Source organism: Xiphophorus maculatus, chromosome 17 (assembly GCF_002775205.1).
Source record: "Xiphophorus maculatus strain JP 163 A chromosome 17, X_maculatus-5.0-male, whole genome shotgun sequence".
NCBI lineage: Eukaryota > Metazoa > Chordata > Actinopteri > Cyprinodontiformes > Poeciliidae > Xiphophorus > Xiphophorus maculatus.
In genome coordinates, this window is record NC_036459.1 from 700,011 (window position 1) to 721,580 (window position 21,570).

A 21,570-nucleotide genomic window follows, 5' to 3' on the forward strand; every position below is an offset into this window, starting at 1 on the left:
AACCGGCTTCCCTTGTCCAGTCGTCCTCTAGCTCTCTTCACCTGGGACTCTTCATCATCCATGTCCTCCAACACCAGCCTTTCATAGTTGCTCTGTGCTGAATCTGTTCCAACCATCGGGTCCGAGGTCACGCTGGTCAGCCACAACTTTTTGGCTCCCTCGTGGTTGGTGGTAGACAACACAGTTGGCCAAACATCTTTTAGATACTCCTCATTGTTTTCGTCTGCGTTTTTACTCCTAATCACCAGCCTTAGATTCTTCAGCTCGGCGTAAGCGTCCTGTCCCGTATTAGCGGCAGGTAGCTGAGCCAACGCCCCTGGTGGCCTCACCGGGATCTGTGGTCCTGGCTCCGAAGACGTCGCCTGAGGTTCCTCTTCATCAGCCGACACTTCGTCCAGCTTCTGTCGAGCCTCCCTGGAGTATTTGAAGGCGGCTTTCTTCAGTCGTCGCAGCATCACATCATACATAATTCCAATGTATGCATTCCTGAAGTTGGTAGTCAGGGAATAGTGTGCTGTCAGAGTGGAGCAGGATGGTGTCATCAGGATGTTAGCCCATTCTCCGATTGTCGCTTCCACCTCGAGCCGCACCCGGTCTCCCAATCTGCTGGCCCATCCTGCCGGGATCTGGTACTCGGTTTGGCCGACCTCTGGTACATACGTACACCGTCCGTCCTTAGCCTGCACGGGACCCCAGGTCACGTCTCTTGCCAGTCTCTCAGAAGATCCTTCGATGTCAAAGGTTTCTATTTCTTTCTTCTTACCCCGATGCTGTCCTGTTCGGAGTGTCTTATGCTCGGCCGGTAGTTGCTTTGGGTCGGAGAAGACGCTGCCGTGATCGCTCTCCTCTTCTTCTTCTCCAGGATGTTCGATCTCCGGTTGCTCCTCTTCGTCCTCCGAGTCACTGATGTCCTCATACTGCTGTTGTCGAAGAGGTTCTCTCCTGGGGGAGTTCAGCGGTCGAATCTTGGCTGGTTTCATCGGTCCTTCTTCTTCCGGGACCGTCGGCTGCTCATTCTTGACTTTTCCCGCATTGGGTTTTTTCAGTTCACTGCGGCTCTCTTCAAACGAGAACTCCTTAACGTACTTTGCTGCGGAGAACCCTGGTTCAATAGGTGTCTCCTTTATCTTTATCCTGGGTGGCTGCACGGCCTTGGCTTTTCCTATCTGGGTGGTGTTTAAAACCTCACTTTGGGGAATTTTTAAGGGATATTTCTTGATTTCTTGCGATGGATGGCTAATGCGGCATTGCTCCTCCATCTCAGCTGCCAATTTCACCCCTTGCTCAGTGCGGAGTCGATGTAGACGGGGGTCAACCACCACCACCACTTCTTTGAACACAAAGAAATGACTGTTGGTCTTGGCTATATTCACCACTCCGTTCTCCGCTATTGATCTGGCGGTGTCCCTTGGCAGATCTGGCGATCTCAGTCCCTGTACACTCACTATCACTCTTCTCATGCATTCGTTGCTGGCCGCCGTCAGGCCCCGCTCGAGTCCATGCCACATCTTCTTCCGATATTCCTCCAAACTCTCTCCTTTTCGGTAGACGTCAATCGGGACTAGGATTACAGCCCCATAAGGGAGACTATAGCCGTTCATCAAGACTACTTCTCCCCTTGTTTTTGGGCTACAGGTGGCTTCTAGCAATTTTGAATCCATTTTGTAATTTTGCCCTGCTTGGTCCTCAAGGCTGTGTCTGAACTTTCGATTGTGGATCTTGTATTTGTCATTGGTGAACACAATCAGTCCGTCACCTTCAAGATCCCATATTCTTCCAATAACCTGATAAACCCGGAGGCCGGTCTGCAGCCTAACGTTGCTGGCCCCCGGTGGTAGTTCGGCTAATTCTCGGGCCATCCTCCAGGTGTCCGATTTCTGAGTCTTCTTCTTAGGGCGACCGGGGCCCCGCTGCTCCTCGTCCGATTCCTCCTCGTCCTCGTCGGAACTGCTGGCCGCTGGGGTCGTCGAAGGTGGTAGTAGATGCCTCCTCTCCGTGCTGTGGACTCGGGGATGAAACCCGGGCCCCTGACTTTGTCGAGGGGACCAGTCCCTGGCCTCTTGCTCCAGTTGCTCCTCGGTGAAACCGCCGACGAGTGGTCCCTCGGGGTCTTCCTCATTGGCCGGTGCAGGTGGGATGTCCTCGTTCCGCGATGGACCCGGTGGAGCTGAGGGACCTCCATCGTTGTCGTCGCTGCTGTCACCGCCGCCGTTGTCGTCGCTGCCGCCCGTCAGGTCTATCAGATCCCTCGGAGGTTGCTTCTGCTGGCGAGTCGGTGTCGTGGTTCTGCTGGGCAGTCGGGATGGGGCCTCAGCCACCTCCGACTCTGCCTCTTCGAGGGCTTGCTCCTTTTCCTTGCCTTCTTTGTAGGTTGAAAGTCTCTGCATGACCTCAGTATACTCTTTATATTGGCGCACTCCTCTAACGAGAGGGTTCACCAGGATTCCGTCGATGCCCGCTGCCAGTGTAGCTGTTTTTACTATGCTGTCATACTTTTCGGAGGGGCTGTAGACAGTCCGCAGCTTACCATCTGTCCATCCTTCAAGGAGTCTAGCGAACCATTCCAGCCACTCCCCAACCTCCGCCTTCTTAGCAACCTTCACCGGGCATCTGACGACCCCCAGGCGGTGGCCATGGTTGAGCTGGGTGCAGTAGTATATGTGATTCCTCACTAGGATCTCCATTAATTCCTGAGCCATGTCTTTACCGGTGGCGTAGTGAGATCCAAAGAACATCTTCTTATTTATTTCAGTCCAGGATTCCAATCCATCACCGAGTAATATTAACTTTGTAGGAAGTCGTGTTATAGTGGATTGGGAAAGACGGGATTGATGACTCCTCCAGTCCCGGCTGGTGTCGCTTGCCCCTTGTCCCATTGCTGGCTTTTGCAGGGGATCCAGTTCCCCTCCTTCTTCTTCGCTCATAGTTGTCTTTGTCTTCGAGTCGCCTATCCCCCAAAGCCTCTCTTTGCGCCTTCGAGTAGGGATGGGTCCAGGCTGTGTTGGCTACTGGCTTCACTGTCTGGATCTGGTCATTCTATCCTCAGTAGAAGCTTTCCCTCACCTGTATGCTATACAGTTACTGCGAGGGTTGTGACTGATGGCCTTATCAGTCACCACTAACTCTTTTCCCCAAGAGTTAGTAACCCAAGTGAGCTATTCAGAGTCTCACATCTGTTTTCACCGACTTGGTATCTTTGGGGCCCGCCTACTCAGTTGTGCGCCGCCCCACGTTGGGCGCCATGAAGGTTATCCTGCAATAGTCAGCCCCGCCCACTCCTCACTACTACCCAGGGCTGCCTACTGACCAGTTCTCTGTCTAACAGGTCCGGAAAATCTCTGAGACCTGGGTATTACCCTAAAAGTACTCTATAAGAGATAATCTATTTAAACTGGTGGCGAAAGTGATTCGTCTAGCTCTAACTACCTTCAATCCAGAAGTTATGACCCTTTACAGTTAAGAAACAATCAGCTGAGTAGCCCTCACAGCTGCATAATTCCAATAACCACTTCTGTTAACGGTAGCCCACTTTCTAATCATAACTTGCACTTGGAACCGGCTAGATTATGTTTAGTGACTTAGATGTAAGTCCCAGGGTCATTATTTATTCTCACCAAAGGAAATTATGAAGCCTCCTATTTACTGGAATCATGTACATTAGTTTTACCTTAATTAAAAGAACTGAACGAAGATTAAATGACTTTACTAATTCCAATGTCCACCAACCTCTTTAGAATTTTATAGTATAAATTTATTAAGCAAGCTTAAGCAGGGATATGCGACATACAAATCAATAATCAATCGTAAATAATTCAAAAACAGTGTAATAAAATTTACATGTACAATCATACTACCCTGTCCTCTTTTCCCTGACTAAAGTCGCAAGTTCTGAGATGGAATTTCAATGAGCAGATTCAACTCATACCCAGACGATGGTGGATCTTTGGCAACAGGAATTTCTAGCATCCTTGGTTGAGGTCTTTGCCTTGTGTGGAAAAAACCCTCTTTAGAAAAGAAACAAAGCAGAACGGGTCCGAATCCTTTTGCAAAACCCAGTTCCTCATCCCTGAGGGAGCTTTGTCCTTCCTCCAAGTCTTGTTGCAGAGTTTGTAAGTGCTGGGCTGAGACGAGACCGACGATCGAATGAAGAACCAGGGATGGGGCGATGGAACCCAGTCCTTTCTTGGCGGTGTGAAGTCCGAGCTCCCCCGTGGTTCTGAAGTGCGGTCCGTGGCTCAATCTGCTTCAGCAAGTTGTCTCTCCTTCTGCGCCGTCGGACTGGGAACGGCTGGTTCCTCTTTTCAGCCCCTTTTTATGCATCTCACCACCATGTGTGTGTATGGGGAGGTTGGGTCTACGTGACTTTCTTCACATCTGTTGTCTCTCATGAAAAAGCCCCCACATTTCTCAACCTATTTTTTCTGACCATAGTGGAAAGTCCCGTACTTCTCCTTTCTCCGTTGCTTCAGCCAAACTCAACACTCCAACCATCCTGTGCGCTCTGACCATCTGTTCAGAACTGCTTGCGACATTTCCTGTTTCAGGACTGTGCTGTATTCCTCTCTTTTTCTATAACCCACTATTATATATTATAGCTCATTAAACACATTAAATCTGTTGTTAAACCTGTTGAATTAATTTCAAATGATTACAACTTCACATTATCACAAGTTTGATCCTTAGTTAACAATCAATCACATCTCTTACTTATTATAATTCATCAACCATAATCTTTCCACAGTTAATTCATTACAGAAATCATTACAGATCACATTTCAGATAATACATTTCAGAAGGTTATTATGTGATTACTTGTATTCATTTTACCATTCCTTCATATTCAATTTAATTAGCTTTTAATCAAACTACAAGATTACTTATTTTCTCTTAGGCCTCTATGCACCCTTTTCTGCATGCACCCGGAAAGATCTCACACCCTATGCCAGTTTTCTTGACAATCCGCTTGTCTTATCAGATTAAAACCTGAAGCCAGAACTCGTCATGAGTTAGTCGTTAAGGAAAACAAGGCCAAGGTCAAATTTACTACATTAACTGGATTTCTACATTTTTGTCTTTGTGAAGGTTCAGCGCTCCAGATTTAATCAAAACAAACTCCAAGCTGACACTCACAAAATAATATTCAGTTAAAGCTCAACCTCTAGCGGCTAGCTAAGCTAAAGCTAGTTTGGTGGAATCAACTAACTCTTGCACTCTTTGGTTGCCTAGCAACGACCTGCTGAGCTGAAAGTTTCTCCTCGGTGCTTCATATCTTCTTAAAAATAGAAAAGCAGTTTGAAGTGAAAACTGGATAAATGGGGAAAGGTAACGCCTCATGTTTGGCAGCATTTCAGATATTCAAAACAAAAAACGAATCAATAATTATTGATATTGGCTGATATGAAACGCTGAGATCGTGAAATGTTTTCAGCCTAACTCTGAACTCACGCTTGGACTCGAGAGGTTTTGTGAGATTTAATGTTGGTGAGGGAAATCGGTTTGTTTGGTGTCTTATAGAGAACATAGGAGGAAAATTTGACCCAATTCTGATCTTTTCATAAGAAAAAGAAATCTGATTTTATAAGGACACATCCAGTAGTTTTTAAAGCATCTGCTGTCAAAAAACTTCTTAAAATTGATTTTATTTGACATTTATGTCATTAATGTCATCATTCTGCACCAGAAGAGGCCAGATGCTGTAAATGTTTTGAGTCCATTATTTATTAAGCAGTGAGGAGATTAGAACTGGTCTTAATTAGTGGTGAATCATTTTAAATAAATCCTCCAGTCTGAGAAAAAGACAGAAATATTCTCATTTTTCTTTCAGTTTGATTAAGATTTTATTTCTGTAAGAGAAGTATTCATTCTTCAGAATGACGAATTATTATTCACATCAATTATTAATATTAATATTTTGTCATAAAGCTCATCTCCACTTATAATTTTCAATTATTTTAAACAGCATGGGGCTAAATAAATAAATTATCTATGTAATTATTTCAGATATTTCTAAAGACCTAAAAATAATTCAAGCTGTACCCAACATTTTTAAACAAAAGAATATCACATTATGTTTATTAAAAATAAGAGTTGCTTATAAACAACTGATTTATCTCATGAGGATCATGTTCAACAGATGAATGCAGTAAGTGCTCTGCTGCAAAGCACTCATAATTCATCTCTGGGTTCCTGTAATAATATTCTGAAATAAATCCACGATTCTGAAATCTTTAAATGTGCGATATCACTTATTTTGAGTTATGTTTCTGTTCACTAAATGTTTAAAACTGTGCAAAAACTTTCCCAATTTTCCAAAAATGATTAGAAAACTGAGAGAAATGTCTTTACTGTTGCATTTTAAAATAATTCAAACATCAACTTCTGTTTGCGTTTTGTTTTTTACAGCCTGATCTGATTGCATTATCACACATCTGATGAGGATGATTGTGAGAGCGCCATCAACTAATGCAGCAATCTGCATAAAGCAAACATTCATGTCATCTGATTAATTTAATGTCTTTAAAACACAACTCTATCTCTCCTTAAACAAAGAGGAACTCATACTTTACATTGTAAAGTCAGGCTGAAGGACACTGCGTCGTCCCGGACACTTGGATCAATGTCCCACTAATTCAGGTTCAGACAGAATCATACATCCTCTGCAGGAGTTCAGCTAATGAAAACATATGGGCTACAGCGCTCAGACTGAAATTTATCGACTTAGCCGTTACATGCTACTATCAATCTATTCTCTAATATAAATTTTAGATTTTTCAGAAGGACAAAAAACAGAATAAGATATAATTTTATTAATTTATGAGGAGAAAAGTCATTAAAAGCCTAACCAAACTACAAAAATATATTTAAATGTAATACTTCTGACATGTAAAATAAAAGTTTACTGTATGAAATCCCAACATCATAAGAGTTTTTAATGTTAGCTTTAACAGCTAGCTCTCTAATTACATTTAGAAATAGCTAATAGCTGGAACCCATAAGCATAATTTAACAATTAAATGTAATAATTTATCTGTATTTATTTATTAGAACATTGAGAAAAAATTATTTTGAAAATAAAATCAAATGTGATTAATTTTGTGCTAAAATCAATGTGGAAGGTGAATTACTCAAGCTAATACTAGCAAAGTGTGCTGCTAATGTTAGCTGCTAGCATTTTGTCAACAATTGTTTTTTCCAGGGATAAAATAAGGTGATTTATAAGGTTAGTACGTCTATAAAAGTTCACCAGATAAAGATATAATTTTTTTTAAAATAAGGCTTTAAAACTTAAAACAGTTTTAAAGGTTAGCTTTAGCAGCTAGCTGGCTAACCACATTTTCACATAGCTAACGTAAACCCACAAGGAAAATCTGCAAGTGTGTCTCTGTGTCATTCAGTGGGTAGGGAATCCAGACATTTCACTCAAGTAGGAGTAGAAGTACTTCATAAGAAAGTAACTGTAGTAACTGTAACTGAGTAAAGGTAACTAGTTACTACCCAACTCTGCTGATGGATAATTCACAGAAATAAGGAGTAACGACAGCTGCTGCACCATCAACAGCAATTTAAAACAGATTGACTGATAAAAGGTTAAGAAGTGAGGTGAGATTAAAGATGGCGTCTCCTCAGAGAAACTTTGTTCTGATTCTTCGCTGCGATTTTCACCCACCTGCTTCGTCTTCTTGCAGCTGATGTTCGGCGGGTCGAAGGCTGCGATCTCAACGCACTTCCCGTCGGGAGACCAGAGCCAGGCGTTCGTCTCTGCTGACCTGCTGCAGTCCTGCTTCCTGCTGCACCTGGAGAAACAACATGGCGGCTTGATTTCTAGCAGCTTGTTGGATCCACATCAGGCGGCGCGGTTTAGGAGTGGCTCACCGTCCCTCCAGGACACACCAGCCACAGAACGGATCCTTCATCTGAACACAGGAGTGGCAGTCGGCCATCAGATGGCAGGTCTGGACCGGAACCTTGGTGATCTGGAAGTTCACAGGAAGTTCATTTCATTTAGTTTCATTTAATTTCATTATTATTGTAATTAATTTATTTTTCTAATTAAATTGTTTTTATTATTTAATTTATTTATATACATATGTATTTTTTTAATAAGTAAAAAAATATTTTTTTTCTGAATTTCTTTAAATAAATAAATCTTATTAGAATGTTTTATTAATAAACTACTAAACAATCACAAAGTTACATTTAAACTTTGTTTTTTGTTTCAGAAAATACTTCATTAACGACCCAAAGCTGGCCATAAAAAACTCATGCAAAAATAATTTAAAAACAATTTTTAATAAAAAAAATATTTAATCCATTTTACTTCAAATAAATCACATTTTAAAAATTAATTAGAATTTAAAAATAAATAAAAATAAAATAAAATGTTTTAGTGATTTTAAAATTTTACTTAAAATAAATAAAAATCTCTATTTAATTTTTAAAAATTTAATTTAAAAGAATCTGGAAGCTGCTTTTATCAATTGATCTGTGTTGTTATTGATCGGTTGTTTATGTTTGATGATCTTGTACAAAACTTTGTTGCAGTTTTTAAGCGACTTGCTTCCCTGTTTTCTTTATTTTGCTGCTTTGTGTTGATTAATCTCAGTGAAATAAACTGAAGTTTGTAAAAGTTTAAGGACTATAAATGGTTTTGTACTCGTTTACTTTTCTGTCTGAAGAAAATCTTTGTCAGCAAAAAACACCAAAAATTTAAATATTCATGTATAAATTCAGTAAAAAAATATAAAATTTGAAATTCTGCCCAAATCCCACATTTGTCGTTACTTTAAAACAACGTTAATTCTTCCTCCTGACGTTTCTTTATGTTGAACATCTTCCAAGCCGCTGAGCGCCGTCTAATAAATTTAAATGAGCAGATGGAACGAGCTCCAGCGTCGTCGCTCGACTTGATCAAAGCAAATTGCTCTCTTGAAGTGCTTTGTAATTAATTCATTTCTAAAATCAATAACATCTATTTCACCTCGGCTGCGGAAAAGATGAAAGGACAAAGCAAAGAAAGACGGATGAGGGAGAGGAAGAGAAACGGAGTGAATAAATCAAGCAGCGGCTTGTGTGCGGTAATGCAGACGGATGTGTTGGTGTTAGTCGACAGAGTGAATAAATGATCAAATAGGACAGAGGGAATAAATGAAGGGCTCATTAAGTCAGCAGCTTGATGGATGAAAGGGGGAAACAGGAGCTAGCTAGCGCCGCCGCCTCGACCTTCCGGGTCGCTTTGGACGGGTGGAAGCGTGGAGCAATGGATCCGGTAAACGGAACAATCAATGGGCTCCGACCTTTGTCTCCGTGGTGATGTACAGGTGCTGCAGGCTGGAGTCGAACAGCAGGTTCTTGTTGACCTTGTGCCTGGAGGCGCCGCTCAGCGGCTGGCCGTAAACCTCGGGTTGAGCCGACAGATGCAGCTTCAGCACCTGCAGAGCAGAAACAGGAAGTGGAAACGTTACCGCCAGCGCAGAGCCGGAACCACAGTGGCAGCAGGACGGCGACAGCAAAACACATTTTAACCAGAAGTTACTGTGATGAACTTTAATATTGTTGTTTTGAGACCACTTTAAGTAATTTAGTGGTAATAAAACAAGAACAATAAACTTTAAATTCTAGTGAGTGTTTAACACTGGAACTGAAAGACATTTTAAAGATTAAAAAAAAAGAAACTACTTTTGTCATCCAGGTTTGTGGTAGAAAAAGAGAAAAACAATAAATCATGCAACTAAAAATGATTGAGTTTGTTTTAATTTATCATGCGAGTCCCTCATGAAACCAATGAGGGTTTCTTGTTTTAATCCGTAAAGAAACGGATTAAAACATTTCCAACAAGTTGATATGCAGACAATCCAAGATGGCAGAAGGAAATATTTGCATATACTTTATGTAGCTGTGAATAAAAACATTAGCAAAGATTGGCGCTAATGCTAGCTTGCTAGATTTTTGTCAACTAAGAAAATTTTTCCAGGGATAAAATAATGTAATTTATTTGTTTAATAATTCTTCATGTAAAATTTATGTCTACCAGATCATTTAAACCAACATTTAGCAGTTAGCTGCTAAAGCTAGCTGCTAACACATGTAGCACCAGATGGATTATCTGAAATCTTTCTGGAAGATAAATTGTTCTAGTGAACATTAGCAAAGATTGGCGCTAATGTTATCTTGCTAGCTTTTGTCAACCAAAATGCATGTTTAGTGTAATTTTTAACCCACAAACAGTAAGTGAATAAAGTCATGATTTAAGAATCTGTCACCTCTCCATCGGGGGCGCCCAGGAACGCCACAGCATGGCCCATCTCCACGGCAACAGCCACAGCAGTCAGGTGACCCTCATGCTTCCATGACGGCTCAGCCATTAAGGCGAATTCAGCCGTACTGGCCAGCGGTGAGGGCAGATGCTCGGCTCCACATATCTCCAAGCCTTTCTGGTGAAAGAGGAGAGTTTTCATTTAAAACATCAGATTTGTGTTTCATCTTCGTTTCAGGAGAGGATTTTAGTACCTTTCCGCTGCACAGCTCCTCAGGCTTGGAATTAGAATTAGAATAAGGCGAATAAACCGCGAGCTGGTTGTTGATGAGGCCCTCATGGTTGTAACAGGCGTCTATGACTTTATAAATTTGTTCTTTGATGAACTTTAAAGGGTACATACCTGAAAACAGGAGCAGAAACAAAATCTATCTCCACTCAAGCTAAATATGAAACATTAAGAAAATAAAACAACAAAAAAGCTAAAACATAAGAAATCTGTGAAGGCTGCATACTTTTTCACCAAGCTCTATGTAAAAAGACAGAGGTATAAGCAAACTTTGCCACTGCTTAGGGCCCCCTGCTGGCCTGGGGGTCCAAAAGAACACAAACCAGCTTTATAAAAACTACTGAATTGCTACAGACGAAAACTGCAACATTGTTTCATTTATAGTATTCTGTGAGAGAAATATTCAGCATTAAAATCTTTTGTGTACGCAGAAAGAAAGCGCAGAATTTAATCTTTGGATTCACGGTGCTTCATCTGATCAAATCTGTGGAGGAAACCACCAAAGTAACGTAAAAATAATCACACGAGAAGTAAAATAAATGCTAATAATGATGAGAAAAATGTCTATAAATAGTTTTTTAATTTGGCACTTCAACATTTTCATGGTCAAAATCGCTGAATGTACGCATTTCCTGTTGAAGACTGAGGTGAGGCAGTGCAGTGCCGTGCCTCACCTCTGGGGGCGCTGTATATATAGTATATAGCTAACATGCTTATTTAATTACACATTTCCTACATATGTTGATATTCAATAGTCTGTTTGATATATTTGATTAATATATCTTTCTGATTGGCCATAAATGTGCAGAGAAAAGGCAGAAAGTACCGTGTCTTACTGACAGGGGGCGATGCTGAGCCCCATGGACACAACGAGCAACAAGTGCTGTTCTTCTACTTATTGGAAAGACTGAAAACAGTCAGAGGAAAAAAATACAAGCGGAACAGAAGCGTTGAAGACCCTCTCTTATGAAAATAAAATAAAGTAGAAACAGGAAGATTTTTTTCTTCAACAGAAAGAGAAGGTGGCGTCTGTTATGAACCTCACTGCACATTAGTCTACAGGACATTTTTCTGAAACCAAACGGATAAAAAAAGTTACAAAAACATGAAAGTGTGTCATACACATGGCTGAGTTGTCACCCTCATCGCTGAAGGTGGCGAACAGAACTTTGTCATGAGCTGAGATGGGTCCGTACTGACTGGACCGGCTCAGACTCTGAGCCAAGGCTTCGCCTGCTGGTCCAACAAAAGCTGCCTGGAACACCAGAGAGAGCAGATTGAGGTTTGGATTATTATAAAAATGAGTAACAATAATAAACATCTGGACCGGCTGGTTCTCCTCACCAGAACTTTGCTGAACTCATTGTTGGCGCTGCAGTTGAGCTGCAGCTCCGTGTACGAGTAATAGTTGTGATCCTCCTCACACATCCGGGAGATGAACGTGAAGTTCTTGTGGAAATGCGAGTTGAGCTTCCGGGAAAACAGGAAGTAGACGTAGCCGTCGCTTTTGAAGCTGAAGCGGAAGTCGTGCGCGTACTTCGGGCTGAAGGGATTGGACTGGACCGCCGCGGTCTCGATGATGTTCTCGAACACGTCCCAGTCGCCCACTTCCTCCAGGACGCGAGTGGAGATGAGCTTCATGCTGGTGTCAAAGACGCTCTGGCCTTTAGCAACCTGACGGAGAAAAACATCAAGCAGAGATAGAAGAGAAATAAGAAATTAAAATAATAGGATGGAACGATAGGAAAAAATGAAGGATTGTGGCTTTACTGATGAGCAGCCAGGCTTATTGGGAGCAAACCGAGTTTGACTTTAAGAGCTGGTGTCTCCATCAGGGAGCCGCTAAGATGCATTTTTACTACGCTGCTGCAACCCGTCTTTCGTTCCTTTTGTGGTTAAGCTGCCGTTCTATAATATAAACAGCGGAAGCTCTCTTATCAAAAGAAAAGCACTAAATCAAAAACCGGAAGTCAATCACATATTATACAAAATAAAACAATATAAAGTCAACGACGCTAGAAAGGGGATACAACAAATAAGGAGCTTAAATAAAGTCTGAGAAAGTCAGAACACGATGACTTTATTGTTGTAATATTTTAACTTAATTCACAAAATATTACATCACTAATGTAATATTGAAAGTATTACATTAGTGATGTAATATTTCACCATTATTCTTCTTATTTTTACCTTATTTTTATTTTGACATTATTGTTGTAATATTTAGATTTTATTCTGGTAAACACGGAGGAGTGGGCGGAGCTTCTGCTTCCTGCTCACCAGGAAAACCGTGAGGTTTTCTTTGTCTTTCTTGTAGTATGACATCACTCCCACAACGGAGACGTTCTCGTCGGCGCTCGCCACGTACGACTTCTCGCCCTTGTTGTTGTTGAAGTAGACTTCGTTCTTCACGTCGTTCAGGCTCCTGAGCGAGCAGAGGCCCCTGAACAGGCTGCCGCACACCACCAGCTGGTTCTTGTCCGGGTGGAGCAGCAGCAGCTTGTTGTGGTTGGGCATGTCCTGGGCGTCCGCGCAGGATTTGTCGTTGATCGGCGGCGTGCACTGCCGGCTGTCGAGTTTGGGCCCCGTTACGTAGCTGGACTCCTTCTCCAGGTCGGCGTCCAGCTGGTAGAGGTGGTTGACCGCGCCGACGTACAGCCGGCCCGTGGCGGGGTCCACCACCACGTTGTTGATCCGCGTGGCGGACGAAAACTCCGGGTCCCTGCCGCGGCACGGGCCGAGGTGAGCCGTCACCATGGCGACCACGGTGAGCCGCCACGCCCACCACCGCTCCATCGTGTCTGGAAGACAAAACCAAAAAACACCAGCTGGTTGTTAAATTTAGTGACGCCTAGTGGATTGATTTAAGAATGCAACGAAAACCAAAAAAATCGATCTGACATGAGTTAGTGGAACGTTGCCCCTAGTGGTCAACTACTGTAAATAATCTTATCCTGAATATAGGACCATTAAATAAAAATTAAAATCAAAACCATCCTTGATAAAATAAGTTGATATGACAGTTGGTGGTGAACTATTGTGAATAATAGTCTGAATACATGAGCATTCAATAAAAATTTAAACTAATATTTAAGAAAACAGAACTGGAAAAATACACATTTTCTCCAGAATGAAGGTAAAACACAATGTGCACATTTTTAAAAAGTTTTTAAATAAGTTATTTGTGACTAAAACTCTTCCTTTACCAAACTGCTCTTTAATAAATAACACCTAAATTTAGCTTTAATGGTTTTATGCTTAAAGAGTTTGAGCTGCACTTTGAGCTGAGAGCAAAAACAAACCAGAGGAAATAACAAAGCTTCCCATTAAAACCAGAACATCCTTTACTGGAGGAGAGCTGGAGGAGCAGGGCCAGATTAGATTAGAAGAGATTAAACAAGAGATTAAACTGGAGACAGTGAGTTCCATTTTACCTGGAATATCAACCAAATCCAGAAAAACCTCCAGGTATTTGCATTAAATCTGGATTATTAAAGCTAACTCTAATTAGCTTTAACCCTGAACGTCCTTTTGTTAATTTCTAACCGCTGGTTTTCTCTGCAGGTATCAGATAATTGTGTCAGGTGGGTCAGTTGGACGATGCGTTCACTGTCTTTCTGCAAACTGAACTCCCCTCGGCGCCGGGGGATTATCACCAGGATTCATCTCCCTGCTCTCCTAAATCACCCAGGAACATCAAGAGGCTTAGAAACAATTTCACACAAAAAATAAAGGAACTAAACATGAAAATGCACAACGGTATCACAAGTATTCGCTCACCTGGCTCTTTAAGGGTTTAATATGGTGGATGAGTTTTCAGAGGCACATTTATGAGGTCAGACACTGATGTTGGGCAAGAATGTTAGGAGACACATTACTTTATTGATTAAATTGAATTTTGGGTTTTTAAATATTACATTTTTGGAAAATCTATATTTTTTCCCCCGCCAATGAACTTGTTGGGTTTCTATAGATGTCAAAACGCCCAGGGCGGCCATCTTGTTTTACAGCTTCTATTTATTTGGACATTAAATATAAGGGCCAAATTTTAGGATACCTTTTCACTGAAACCTGAGAAGGTATTAGTGAAATACCTTCACTAAGTTTCCTCTTAGTGAAGAGGAAACTGTATATATAAATATCTTTATATAGACAGTAAATATATAAACTACATATTTACATACAGAATAATTAAATATAGTCATATAAACTGTAAATATGTAAATATTTACAGTTTATATGATGCAAAACGTGGTAACAAGGTGTTTAGTTTTGTAAACCTTAAGCAGCTGATGAGCATCTCAAAAGCTCAAACAACACCTGAACTTTGACCCCAAATCATCCCAGTGGAGCTGAAAAGGAGGCAGAGAGAAGGAGGAAGTTCAAGCCATCTCTTTTGTTAGGATCGTATCCCCTACTCCAACATCTGTAGAGATTTAAAGAGGTGCGGAAATGCAAACAAGGTGGATTAGCATGTCATGAAGCTGTCATACAGCAATGGTCTTCAGTCAGAGGCCTTTTTAGATTTGTTGTAACACTGACTGCTACTGGAGCCTCACCTTCCACAGAGACTGAAGACATTTGGATGATATAAGTGGTGACTAAACCTGTCAGCTTCGGTTGTAAGTGGTTTTTATTTTTGTTTTTGGTTGTTTTTCATTTTTTATATTTAAATTATTTCCCAGTTCCAATGTTAAATGTTCTTAAATTAAAGTTTATTGGTCTTTTACTTGCAAATTGTCTCAAAATCACAACATTATTGTTTAAGGTAGTAATTACAGGGACAATTTATCGTCCAGGAAAATAATAAGATAAATAAAGTATTTTTAAATTGAATTTATCTTTGAATTGTGCTGCAGGATCTTCTCAGTCAGTGAACCAAAAACCTTCTGAGCTTATTAGAGTCAGCCTCACACTTTTATCATAAATCTAATCTGTTGCTGTCTTTGAATGTCACACCTTTTCTCCCTGTAACATTAAAACAAGCCAAACCCAGTAGGTATGTTCCCCGCCTCACCCGTTAAGGATCTGCGACATCAAAGGGCTAAAATCATCTTCTGTTTCCATCTCAGCTGCTTTTCTCTCTGAAGCGTTTTTCATCCCCCAGTTCAGCCTGACTGCTGTCAGGGCTGGAATAAACTCAGTTTGTGTTGAAGGTGTGTTTGTGTTTCTCTTGAAAACAACAGACGGGATTTTATGGATGTGAAACGTTTAGATAAAGCCCCTTCATCAGAGCTTGTTAAGGATAAAAACCTTGCCCCACTATATAAACATAATTAAACCGCTGAAGGGTTATTATGAGGCTTTAGGATAATTATTGCAAACAAAAGGATCACTACTTAAAAGATCAACGGCCTCAATAAAGCCTTTGTGCCACCGGCCCACCGTTATAAATCGTTGCACCAGGATGAAAAGGATTTTTACTGAATGATGGATGGACTGTATGACAGGTAACGCTGAGAACCGGAAATTATTTCCACTTCCTACAGTTAAGCAAAGAAATTACCTGAAGGGAGAAAAGGTGTATGACACTTTTAATGCGTGAACTGCTGGATTATGCAGCTTTAAAGACGAGAAAAATTCTGGTGTGAAAGCCGACGACAGGGTAGAAAAACATTTACATTTATTACTTTTTTGAACCAAACAATATTTTTCAAGACTTTTTGACTCGTTCAAGACATTTGGATGGATGGATGAAACATTTAGACAATAAAGCGGAATAGGTTTGGAAAACTCTACTAAAGTTCTGGACCGCTCCAGATAATGCTACACCTGGAACCTTCTGTTCCAGGGGTAGCAGTTAAATTATTGCCCTCAAAATGGGGTTGTTCTTTCAGAGCCTGGAAGGCTCTTAAATCAGGGAAATCACATTTTTCCTTTTTTTTTTTTACCCCTCCAGGGTCTTTTGTGGCTCTAGTGTCCCTTATATGACAGCAGGCTGACAGGAAACGGGGAAGGAGAGGGGGGAAGATATCGTCGGGTCCGGGAGTCGAACCCGCGACGGCCGCGTTGAGGACTCAAGGCCTCCAAATATGGGTTGCGCTAACCGCTACGCCACCACGGCACGCCCCCATTTTTCCTTTTGTTACATACAAAAGCTTTCAGTGGAACGTTTGATTTTGTGCGTTTCTGGTACGCCATTAAATCAGACGCACAAGCAACATCAGCTAACAGCAATGATGGATGGTGGAGCGTCTTTTCTGGTCCCACTGGGGGTTAATTTCTGCTTCAAACCGATCTGATTGGACGCTGGAAAAGACTACTGTCATGCGGTTGGAGGATTTCTCTTTAGTCTTTGGCTGAAGACCAGGAGCCATTTCTGCTGCTAGCGCTAGGCTAGCACGTTAGCTTTGGTTGGATTAAAAATGCTATTGCTAAAATCTGACGCCTCCATCTTGTTTCCATCTGGTGAAGAAGGAAGTTGCTCTCAGTGTCTTCAGAGGTTTTTGTGTCGTTTCCTTCAGTGGTTCTTGGTGCAGCGCCCCCACAGGCCAGGAGGGGAACAGGTTGGTTTGGGTCAGAACCACAGCAGCTGGAGGTGGAACAGATGATGGAGTTCTGGTTCCAAATCGAACTGAAACTGCAGGACTATCAGGTATGAAAACATCCTGAGATCTACACCAAATGTTAGAGAAGCTAATCTGTAGCAATCAGGTGGTTCTGAATTATCAGACTCCTAAGACCAGGACATGTTTTGAATATTTGCTCTGCCACTGTCATGTTCCTTTGTTTCCAGAAACCATCAGCCAGTATCCATCTAAAGGTCTGATTTAAGGATTTATGAGTCAGACAGAAGTTTGCCAATAAATCTAAAACCAGCGAGTTGTATTTGGTAGAAAACTGGAATAACGTACAAACATGGTCATGGAAACTTAAAAAAACAGGTCAAAACGAATGGGAGTCTTTATAAGTCGAAAGCTCTGGCTGAAAAGTTTGTAGAGAAGCTGAATCCAGGAATGTGTGTTGAAGCTCCAGCTGGGGGAATAAAGGCTCGCAGATTTATCTGCTCCTGTCTAACCTCCTTAAGCCTCGTTCCTTCAGTCGTCTCTTCATCACTCGCATGTTTCTCTCTGCATGCGCCTCCCTCCACATCCCAACCCGTGGGAACCGCTTCAAACAATCCTTGCTTTCTGACACTCGACGTCCCACCGGGACTGCGCACATCTGAGGCCGACCGCGGTTTGAGTCTGCTGATTGAATGTTTCTTTTTTCTGTCTGGCAGTCACATTTTTGTCTCAAAAAACTCATTTGATATCACATGCATTTGATGAATGTGGTTAAAAGTCGTCTATTCTCTGCCTGGAGACGATTCAGATTCTAATATTTTCCTCTGAAGGGATGAGATGCTGCCAAGTCTGTAGGTGCACCAGAAAGAAGACGATAAAAAGGTTAAAAGGAGAGAGATGAGGCTGACCTCTGACCTCAACCTTCAGAGCAGCTGATCCAGAATGCTGCTGCTGGCATTCTGACTAAAACCAGGAAGCTGGAGCACATCATCCAGTTCTAAACTGCAAAACAGCCGAAACACTGAGTTCCTTTAAATCTGGACTAAGACCCACTAAGGTGGCTCTCTTTGATTCATAACAACTGACTTTGATCGTAATTATTGATAATGACATTTGGTAAAAATGTAATTTTGTCAACTGGTGACTGTCTGGTGTTTTTATTTTTGTGTTTCTGTGATGTAAAATCCTTAAACTGCCTGCTTGTTGAAATGTGTTATTCAAATCTAAATGATTGATTGATTGATTGATTGATTGATTGATTGATTGATTGATTGATTGATTGATTGATTGATTGAGCTCCTGCGCACCTGAAATCTGTAACAAACGTCCAGAAAACTGCAAAACTGATGGAACACTGAATTTCTTTTAAATAGTTAAAACTGCGTTTGATCAACAAACACTTTGATGGTATTTATTGATGTTTGCTGCTGCAATGTTCTAACTTGACTGAATGCTGTTCTTGACAACCAGCATATTGTCCCTCATTATTCACTTCCCTGCAACCAAAACTGTTCATTATCGTCAAATTCACCTCAACTTTCACTTCAAAACGTCTGATTTACATTCAAGCCCACCGCTGGGCGACATTAGCCATTCATGACATTGGGCCAGACGAACAAGGATGCTGATTGGCCGGAGCTGGAGGGATGCAGAGGCTGTGATTGGAGGAACCCCGGGGGGAAATGGACTCCTTATTAGTGGTAATAAAGGAGCCTGGCAAGGGAAAATCAAGCTAAAGCAGCAAACAGGACGGACACACACAGCAGGAGGAGCTCGTCTGTCAACACACACACAGGCAATCTCCTCCAGAGACACACAGTTTGTCCTGCAAAGGCGACACAGTCTGGAGGAACAAACGGCACCTGAGGAGTTCCTGGGCAAAATAAAACCGATGCGATGAAACGGCGCTGATCTGAGAACAGCTGCCTGGTTAGAGTTGGTCTGATCACTTTCTTCCTCAGCAGAACTTCTCCAACTTTTACCTTTTAAAATGTCTTTATTTGAATTATAAGCAAGTTTTATGGCTCAGTAGCGGATCTGGTTGGTAATTATTTGTGTTCATAAACCAATCTGACCATTAGCCACTTTAATATCAGAACATTTTTGGTTCTAATATTAAATCGACATTAAAGCTGCAGAATGTACCTTTATCTCACCATAATCTCTGAAAATAAAAAAATCCACTGGCTTCTCTGAGTGTTAACCAATTAGAGCCAGGAGGTGGGTCTTAGCGCTGCCAATCACTACCCCCTTTGCTCTCTGCTATGCTGCAGCTAGCTTAGCTTGTCATTGATGCTACTGCTAGTTAGCATAACCACCAAAGACAGCAAATAAACAGTTTTCCTGTAATGGTAAGTTGTTCACAGTGGATACATGAGAATGATTGGCAGCACTAAGACCCTCCCACCCTCCTGGCTCTGATTGGTTGTTTTTGGTGCATTTCTTCAGATGACAGTAGCAACTCAGGGAGGAGGTGGAGGAGATCGACCTTTTCACAGATTTTCTGTCTCCAACATGAGGACAGTTATAATAAATATATAAGAAACATTTTTTATAAAAGTTATAAACTGAAGCTTTAAGAGTCATTTTAATCTTTCTGGTGAAAGAAACAGCCACAAAAAAACGAGGTAACGTGTGTTTGGTTAATCTGTGTAAGACTAAATCTTACACAGATTAAAACCTTGTTGATTTTCCTTCAAGAAGAATAAGTTGTTGGCAGCTCTGCTAATCCACCTCTTTTGCTTTTGCTGCTTCTCTTTAAATCTCTGTCTGGCTGGATGATTAGAAGATGTTGGAGTAGGGGATATGATTTGAATTTCCTCTTTCTCTCTCAGCTCTTTGTCCATTAAATCTTTTTCAACTTATCTGACATTAGGGGTTAAAGTTCAGGTATTGTTTAAGCTTTTGCGATGCTAATTAGCTGCTCCCAGTTGTAAGAACAACTGGTTGCCATGGTAACATATGACAACCTTGTGAAGCTCAGCTAGTTTTTTATGTTAAATGCAAAATGCTTTTATTTTTCGTACAGTTTTTTTTAATTAATGCTTTATGTTCTTTTAGCAAATTGCCTTTTTCTGAGCCTCTATATCAATTAATCGATTACTAAATTAGTTGGCGATTATTTCAACAATCGTGTGTCTCGTCTCAGTCAGAGCTTGTAGCTGCCAATTGCTTTCACGTAGTCATATTCTGTAAATAAAAACAGTGAACAGATCAGCCCTACACTGTATTGACGTAAAGTCAAGCTGTTTGTTTAGCTGCAAATGATTAAATGTTCACTAAAGGTTATTGCATTTCATGCATTCAAATGTTTATTTTCTTATTTAAAAATGATTTAAACTATTTGTTTATTTGCATTTTTTATGGATTCCTAATGTTTAAAATATATTTAAGTGGTTAAATAAAAAATCTGCAGAATGTGCTAACTTTTTCATCCAATTAGTCATTGGAATAATCGATAGAGTAAAGGTTATTTGCAGCCCTGAGTGTCTGGCATGTTATGCATTGAGGCTTTGACTCCTTTCCCTTCCACCGTCTGTGGAAACAGCAGCTCAGTGATCGCAGTTTCTTTAGGGAGTCCAGTTATTCCCCGGCTCAGATAAGAAGTGAAAAGGACTGATTCAGTGGAGGGGAAACGACAGGGAAGGACCGATAACATTTATCAGCAGGCAGGGAATCAAACGGCGGCCAAAAAGCATCAGAGACGGGCGCCATGTTTGGTTCCAAGAAGTAAAATTGAAGCTGAACGGTCTGAGTTCGTAATGACAAATAGGATTAAATGACAACTTAATTAGTGTAAGGGGAGTTTAATGGAGGTTGGACAGCTTTTAGTCAAACAGTAAATTAATCAAAGATCAGATGTGCTTTAGTTTATGCCAAAATTCAGGACAACTTAGACAAAGTGAACCCTAATCTCCAAAAACCAGACCCTACAAGGTCTCAATTGGAAATGAATTCACTTCACAAACAAACCAGTTCTGTTTGGTCCGATTTAATTTAACTCCAGTCCGTTTGGCCAGACAGTCCGGTTCGGTTGGTGAGATGTGAAAAACGAAATCAACCAAAAGAACAGACTCTGGTCCGCCGACAAACCTCAGCCTGGGTTCAGTTGATGTGAACTCTGGTTCCGTTTGAATGCATATGTGAACGCCAAGCGAAAAGGAGACCGCTCTAAAAGCAGGAAGTGGACTACAGCGCAGGGCATTCTGGGTAAAAATAAAAAAAACAAATGTGCTAGCCTAGCGCTAGCAGGAGAAATGGATCAAAGTCTTTAACCAAAACAAAATCAAAATCCTCTGATGATGCCCCCACAGGCCAGGAGGGGAACAGCTTGTTCAAAGGGTTTGGTTGGTTTGTCTCAGTTTAGTGTGAACCCTCTGCAGACTCAGGTAATAAAACAGCCAAATGCATTTTTAGTTTCAACAACAAACAGTAAACCTGACAAACACTTTGCTCTGAATCCGACTCGGCGTCTTTTCGCCTTATTTTATCCTCCAAAGAAACAAACATCCTGCCAAATAAAA

General features: G+C 41.3%; 1 protein-coding gene across 2 annotated transcripts in view; it reads right to left on the reverse strand.

Moving 5' to 3' along the window:
• LOC102234387 (plexin-B2-like) overlaps positions 1-21,570 on the reverse strand; it is a 142,367-nt gene that overhangs the window by 39,297 nt on the left and 81,500 nt on the right. For both annotated transcript variants that reach the window (XM_023350590.1, XM_005811200.3), the window contains 8 exons: positions 12,822-13,342; positions 11,886-12,215; positions 11,664-11,796; positions 10,507-10,655; positions 10,260-10,430; positions 9,294-9,428; positions 7,873-7,973; positions 7,667-7,793 (listed from right to left, as the gene is read on the reverse strand). In XM_023350590.1, the coding sequence (XP_023206358.1) occupies positions 7,667-7,793; positions 7,873-7,973; positions 9,294-9,428; positions 10,260-10,430; positions 10,507-10,655; positions 11,664-11,796; positions 11,886-12,215; positions 12,822-13,337 (1,662 nt within the window). In that variant the 5' untranslated portion in view covers positions 13,338-13,342. The remainder of the gene's footprint in view (positions 1-7,666; positions 7,794-7,872; positions 7,974-9,293; positions 9,429-10,259; positions 10,431-10,506; positions 10,656-11,663; positions 11,797-11,885; positions 12,216-12,821; positions 13,343-21,570) is intronic.